The sequence below is a fragment of the Prionailurus bengalensis genome, chromosome C2 (assembly GCF_016509475.1).
Source record: "Prionailurus bengalensis isolate Pbe53 chromosome C2, Fcat_Pben_1.1_paternal_pri, whole genome shotgun sequence".
NCBI classification, from domain to species: Eukaryota; Metazoa; Chordata; class Mammalia; order Carnivora; family Felidae; genus Prionailurus; species Prionailurus bengalensis.
The window spans coordinates 82,381,611-82,389,384 of NC_057350.1; the positions used below are offsets into that span (position 1 = coordinate 82,381,611).

Below are 7,774 nucleotides of genomic sequence, written 5' to 3' on the forward strand. Positions count from 1 at the left end.
ACAAAAATCAGTAGCCCCAATGGAACCCTATCCCCACTGACCTCTCCTGAAGGGGCCACATTCCGTGTTCCATTACAAGCAGAAGTTACCATGGGCTTTGTGGTCAGCTGGAATGGGAATCCAAATAAGCTGGCAGCATTGTAGAGACTGGTTTTCACTTGGTGAATGAAATAATCTAGAAAATATAGTATAGATTACATACACATATAGAGTAATACACTTCTAGCAAAAAATTAAGAGTATGTCTTAGAAAGGCCTCTCTCAATCTTTATTAGAAGTCCTACTTTCAATCACTGAGATAAGACGGTAACTGTGAAAGTAATTTTTCTCCTATCTGAATAACTGAAATTCCAGCATTCCAGCATTTGGAGGTTTTTTTGTTTTGTTTTTTGAGTTGCTTTTTGGGTGTTTGTTTTTTTTTTTTAAAGTAAGCTCTAGGCCCAACATGGGACTTGAACTCACAATCCCAAGTTCAAGTTCAAGAGTCGCATGCTCTACTAACTGAGCCAGCCAGGTGCCCCGTAATTTTTGTTTTTCAATAAAATATCTCTTCTGGGATGCTATACAAACATGAAATTATCACTTCAGCAAATCACATACTAATTCATAAAAAAAGTCCTAAAATGACAACTTTTTTAAAAATGTTTATTTAGAGACAGAGAGAGAGCATGCACAAGTGGGAGGGGGCACAAAAGAGGGAGAGAGAATCCCAAGTAGGCTCTGCGCTGTCAGCAGAGCCCTACACGGGGGCTCAATCTCAAGAACCATGAGATCATGACCTGAGCCAAATCGAGAGTTAGACACTTAACAAACTGAGCCACCCAGGCACCCATTGAAATGACCACTTTTAAGCAATGAGTTATTCAGAATATATAAAATAAATAAGCCAGAGAGATAGGGGCATAACTTAACCTGCAGCATATAGACACTAAACGTGGCAGAATCCGACAGGAAGCACTATAATTTACTCACTGGTTTGTTCTTACTTCCTGGGAAGGTAACAATACACTCCTAAATAACTACTTACTAAGTGCCTATTATACATTGGCTACTTCCAAGGTGGAAATTAGTGAAGTATAAAACATGTAGCTCTTAAACATCTCTGATGAAATAAGGCTATTCCTCTACTGGAGAAGACATGTTAGATCTGATGCCCCTCCCTGCCACCAAAAATAAAGATTACAAAATAAGTAAGTAAACAAATAAGGGGGAAGGGTAAATTTCAGTACTTGCCCCACTTCCTCTTTTTAGGACACTACCCCTTTCTCATTTCCTACACTGTTGATTGGTTGTCTACAATTTCCTTTCTATTTCCCAGTTAAGGTATTTTAAACCACTAGCTTCAGAGAGAAAGAGACCATCAATTTAGCCACACTCTGCTAAATTTTTTTAGAGAAAAAAAAGCCTGAAACTGAAATGGTGGCTCTTAAACAACAAGCACTCCAGAACATATAAAATATAAAACAGAAAGATAGGGGAATAACTTAAACAACAGGGAGATGGGGCACCTGGATGGCTCAGTCAGTTAAGCATTCGACTTCTGCTCAGGTCATGATCTCACGGGTTCCTGGGTTCAAGTCTCAAGCAGTGCTGAGCCTGCTTGAGATTCTCTCTCTCTCCTTTGCTCTCTGCCCCTGCCCCACTCGTGAGCGCACACATGCTCTATCAAAATAAATAAATAAACTTAAAAAAAACTCCAGATTATCCCTCTAGTAATGTATCTTATATTCTGCTGTGGTTTTTTTTTTTTTAATGTTCATTGATATTTGAGAGAGAGAGAGCACACACGTGGGAGGGGCAGAGAGAGAGAGAGAGAAGAGGACAGAGGATCCAAAGAAGGCTCTGTATTGACAGCAGAGAGCCCAATGCAGGGCTCAAACTCACAAACCATGAGATCATGGCCTAAGCTGAAGTCGGATGCTTAACTGACTGAGCCACCCAGGTGCCCCTCTGCTGTGTTTTCTTAAGTGAAAGAGTAAGAGTTTTAGAGATTTATGCTTAACCACTAGACTGTCATTCAGGCCCCAGAGGGTATAGTATACTCGTAATAACTAACATAGTTAAATAATGGATGCTAAAAAGCATTGTTAATACTTATTTTCCTACAAATTTGTCAGAATCTGAGTATTCCTTTTTTTTTTTTAATGTTTATGCATTTTTTGAGAGAGAGAGAGAGAGAGAGAGAGAGAGAGAAGAGCATGAGCTGGGGAGGCGCGGAAAGAGAGGGAGACACAGAATCTGAAGCAGGCTCCAGGCTCTGAGCTGTCAGCACAGAGCCCGACGTGGAGCTCAAACCCAGGAACCATGACATCACGACCTGAGCTGAAGTCAGATGCTTCGACCTCGACTGAGCTACCCAGGCACCCCAAAATCTGAGTATTCCTAGAGACTAGGCCAAAAAAATCTAAATGACTCAAAAAAGAAAGGGGAGGGGGAGAAAGGAGGACAGGAGAGGAGGAGAAGGAGGAGGAGGAGAGGAAGAAAGTAGACGGCCTATATAATGGGGATAAGACCACCTTACTTTCTTCACACTAGACTAGGTTAGATCTCTTAAAACCCCTCTGATCTGTAAGATCATAAGTCTGAGATTCTAAGGTTCCCCTTTTCTTTTACCCTCCTTTCTTCCTCTCTCAAAAGCAACTAAGAGAGTTGTATTATCCAACACAGTTGCCAGTGGCCACATGTAGTTACCTAAGTTTATATTTAGTGAAAATTAAATTCAGTTCCTCAGGCACGCTGGCCCCATTTCAAGTGTTCAACAGACATCATCACAGAGAGGTCTATTGGATGCAGTGCTGTAGACCTTTACAAACTCTGCCAATAAGTATTATATCCTCTACCCACTGCTTCCCCCTTGGTTCCTATCTATAATTTCAATTCAGAAATTATAATACATATTTCATGGAATCATGGAAGGAGAGATCTTTAACATGGAAGTCCATGAAATAGATGATTACCCTTATTATTTAAGGAACCTTCTATAATATCGTCAAAGTTCTTTTGTTTTTCTTGTTTTGTTGAAGTATAGTTGACACACAATGTTTTGTTGGTTTCAGGTGTAACCACTGCCAAAGTTTTTTATTTATATAAATAACTGTTACTTACTTATATTTTTGTTTAAAATTGACTCATGTTTTTTGCTAAATAAATGTATTTGAAAGGTAATTTTATACCACTACTCTAAATGTAAAGAAACATTCTTTGCCTTATAAAGAAACGAAAACATAAAAATGTTAAGTTCTAGGTGGGCCTATTAAAAGAAGGGAGAGTCACATGTAATAGCAAGTAATAAAAACATACTAGCATTAAATCAAGATTTTCTGCTTGAAATAATCAGAAAATTAAAAACAACTGAAAAGGATACAACATTTTACTATGTAACATAATTCACGTTACTTAATGCTATGAAATGCTGTCTCCCCTAAAATCCTTTCCTAAACTGACACCCATCTTGTGCTTTGAGAAACACTGTCCCAGTGAATTTAATATAAATTCCTCACACTCAAAGTCCTCTTTAATTTGACATACTTCTTTTTAGCCAACTTCTCCCCTGAATTCTATTCACTATTTCCTAAATTGCACAACTCTTCCATACTGTTCCCTCGGCTTAGAATGCTTTTCCTTCCTATTGCTCTGCTGATATCCCATCCACCCTTTAAGATCCATCTTACACACTAGCTCTTTCATCAAATATTTACTGAGACTTTTAATCAGCTGAAAATTGGACAGTATTTTGTTACTATCTTTCTTATTTCATTTATCACATCCCTACTGACATTAGTAATAATTTATATGCTTGCCTTATACCCTCTACTATACAATTATATACCTCCACAATTGTAAGATCCTTAAAAATAGAGACCCTGTCTTACTCATTTTTCTATTTCCTGTAGAACCTAACACATTGCTTAGCAGTAAGACATGCTTAATAATTGCTCATTGGATTTAAATGAAATCTTTTTTTTTTTTTTAAGTTTTCTTTATTTATTTTGAGAGACAGCAAGAGAACCAGCAGGGAAAGGGGCAGAGAGAAAGAGAAAGAATCCCAAGCAGGCTCTGTGCTGTCAACGCAAAGCCTGATGTGGAGCTCGAACTCATGACCATGAGATCGTGACCTGAACCCAAATCAAGAGTTGGACGCTCAACAAACCAAGCCATCCAGGTGCCCCTGGATTTAAATGAAATCTTAACAGACTTTTCTACTCTTAACTATCACATCTGGAGATCAAAATTCGCATTCATTTTTGAGACAGAGGAAATATTATTATAGCACTCCATTTTGCCTTTTTTCCTTTAATCTAGTTTTATTCTCTTCTATCAAGCTATGTCTAGCCCTCTGGATCCAGAGAAGTAAACAATTTGGGGCAACACATTAGATTCATTCACTCAGCGATATGAACTAGGTGACTCAATTTGAAGTAGTTTTTACAGTGTTTTTTCCTCAAAAATAAAAAGCACCTTTTTTTATAGAAAGATTCAGAATTTTAAAATACACATTCAACACACAGGCTTATCTATCTGGAAGGATACTTAAGACCTGATAACAGTCCCTAGAAAAGATAACTGAGTAGAAAAGGGTCAGGAAAGAGACTTACTTTTCACAGCATAAACTTTTTACCTTTTGAATTTTGTTCCATGCATATACTTTTCCTACTAAAAAAAACTAATTTTTAAAATTCATATTCAATACCTAATCTTGGTCTTTTGGCTGGTATTTCATCAGTGTCCACTGTAGAAAACAAAGTGCTGAAAAGAAAAAGAGAAAAATATATATATATTTACATATACACACACATATCCATTTCTATAAGTAAACCTAATATGCATACAACACACCCCCTCCATCCACGTTGTCAAAAAATGAGACTCAACTGATGTTTGAAGAGAAAACACTCCTCTGTAGTAGGCCTTCACCATTTGAGGACTTAACACTCTTGTTTAAACTATTTGAAAGAGACCCAAAACTCCCTATCAAATGATAATCTGTAATCTGGCTAAAGTACAAACTTGAAATTGGCCAGAAATCATTTGGCTAGTAAATGAACATAGGTGACAGCCTAGGACTGGTATATCCTTTTTCTCTCCAGCAATGATTTTCAAACAACAAATAACTTCCTTTTGAAAGATGACAACATCTCCCCACCCTCACAAGAAAAGCCATCGTCTACTTTACTAGAAGCAGACAATATAAGAAGCCTTAAAATATAGTTCTTAGCCAGAAAAGGTGTTATATTTAACTGCATTTTTATCATGGAAACTATATTACAGTGGTAATAAAAAATTGGGGAATTCAGGAAAGTTTTGGGGCCTATATATACCTCAAGAATGTTAAAAGCTCAACTGATGAATGGATAAAGAAATTGTGGTTTATATACACAATGGAATATTACGTGGCAATGAGAAAAAATGAAATATGGCCTTTTGTAGCAACGTGGATGGAACTGGAGAGTGTGATGCTAAGTGAAATAAGCCATACAGAGAAAGCCAGATACCATATGGTTTCACTCTTATGTGGATCCTGAGAAACTTCACAGGAACCCATGGGGGAGGGGAAGGAAAAAAAAAAAAAGAGGTTAGAATGGGAGAGAGCCAAAGCATAAGAGACTTAAAAACTGAGAACAAACTGAGGGTTGATGGGGGGTGGGAGGGAGGAGAGGGTGGGTGATGGGTATTGAGGAGGGCACCCTTTGGGATGAGCACTGGGTGTTGTATGGAAACCAATTTGTCAATAAATTTCATAAAAAAAAAAAAAAAGAATGTTAAAAGCTTACGGTATACTATAATCATCTTTCTAAAGATAACTATAATTTATCATTTTTACCAAAAAAAAAATTAACAGAATAAATCCCAGGAGAATACCATTCAGTTAATAACTTTGAACATCCCAGTAAGACCTCCTGGCTTCATTTTGACTGAAACATGGCTTACATTGTGAAGAATTGTTTTAGATAAAGGATGTGTGGTGAAGAACAGGGTTTTGATCTCCAAACCATTGTTTCACTCACTGGCAGGGATTCACAGCAGAAAGAAAGGACAAGGAGAGGAAATTAATATTCTCTTATTCAATAAATATGTACCAAGTACCTATCATGCACCAGCCTCAGCACAAGACCGCTGAGGTAGAATAAACAAATACCACCCTTATAATATATTAAGCATCATTTAAGGCACTTTACAACATGCTCCCAAATGATCCTCTTATCAACCTCACAAAAAGGTAGAAAAGACTAAGTTGAAACCTTGGTTTCTCTAGAACACATGATGGAATGTAGCCAACAGCCTATTTCATCAATGATCTGCATTTTCAGACTCATGTATTAAATCATCTTGCTCTCTCAAGCTCCAAGAAACTATCCTTCAATAATCCTGGGCTTAATAAAAAAATGAAATTAACACGGTCACTAAAAGTTGATGGGGAGTAGAGAATTGGTATGGTCTTTTATTCTCTAGATTAATTCTCAAGCAAGGGGTACACACTATGAAATGAGACAAACCAAGGGGCAGATACAGTTTTAGTTTCCCCCCAAAGTAAGAACAGTTTTAGTTTCCCCCCAAAATTTTTAAGCACAAACTAGTGATCTTTTTAAAGAAATGAGACACCTAATTTTCCCCCCTCGTAACTCTAAAGCACAGAACCATCCTCCCTCCCTCCCTCGCAAAACACACACACACACAGTTTGACAGCTGTTTCAGAACAAAACAGCTGCTGTTCTTTGGTGCTAAGAGAACAATTCTTGTAGTCAAAACGGCTTTGGTCAAGCTATGAATCTCCCTTCCTTTAGCTGCACTTATTGCCTACATATGACACTTGGGAGTGTGCTGTGTAAACAGTGAACCACAACACAGACACTATTCCTTCAATTGTTACTTTTCAACTAACGAAAGAGTAGCAAGATACAATAAAACCCCATTTGACAGCAATCAGCTCGGACTCTGACAAGAACATCAAAGATCCTAACCATCACGGTGCACTCCAAAGACAACTAGCTCGTTCCATCAGCAGCAGCCGCATCGCACAGCGTGGAGGGAGCGACTACGTCACCAGGATACCCGCGACTCGCACCTCCACCGCCTTGGCCTGGCCAACTGTTTCGGCAGAGCAGGGCCTGCCTGGCTGGATCAGCGCTCTCGGGGCCGAGCCCCGGGGTGGGGGAGGGAGTACAGCCAGGCTGGCGCTCGGCCCCCTCTCCTCTCACCTGTTCGAGCGCCGCCTCTTCAGGAGGGCCCGGGCAGGGGGCACCGGCCGGTCACAGAAACGGAAAATGGTGCCGAGAATCCTAACCAGCCATTTGTACATACCAGGCCCAAGCAGCAGCGGCGGCCGACACACCCCGAGAAGCAAACCCCAGAGCTGTCGCCGCCGCTGCCGCCTTCGCCGCCTCGGCCACCACCGCCAAGGCTCAGTCGCCGACTTATGACGCGATTGGAGGGCCCACAGATAAAACGTCCTGAGGGCTATAGGAGGCCCCCGCCTGCCACCACTCCTGACGTCACCTCCTCCCGCCGGACCGGAAAGCATCTTCGTCCTCAATCTGCGCACGCGCAGCTTCACCCCGTACCACATCCCGAACCTAGCAACCAGAATGCGTGCGAAACTGTCTCGGTCCAATCGTTGGTGAGATCGAAAGGGCTGTGGGCGGGGCTTTCTGTTCGGCGTAGCCAGTCGCGAGACGGCCCGCCGGACAAGGCCCACAGGCCACAACGAGTGAGGCTTCCTCACCTGGGAGCCAGCGCTCCGGAGGCCTAAAATATACTGTAGGTACTCAGTAAATGT

The 7,774-nt window shown here is 40.3% G+C and overlaps 1 protein-coding gene across 4 annotated transcripts in view; it reads right to left on the reverse strand.

The window, feature by feature from the left end:
* Positions 1–7,497, reverse strand: part of SENP2 (SUMO specific peptidase 2) — a 32,137-nt gene extending 24,640 nt beyond the window's left edge. The window contains exons 1-3 of one of the 4 annotated variants that reach the window (XM_043594677.1): positions 7,197–7,497; positions 4,691–4,746; positions 42–175 (exon numbers count right to left, since the gene is read on the reverse strand). In XM_043594677.1, the coding sequence (XP_043450612.1) occupies positions 42–175; positions 4,691–4,746; positions 7,197–7,297 (291 nt within the window). In that variant the 5' untranslated portion in view covers positions 7,298–7,497. Of the gene's footprint in view, positions 1–41; positions 176–4,690; positions 4,747–6,959; positions 7,118–7,196 lie in introns of those variants that run through there. The other 3 variants (XM_043594679.1, XM_043594678.1, XM_043594680.1) reach the window with 3 other exon arrangements.
* Between the last annotated feature and the right edge of the window lie 277 nt (positions 7,498–7,774).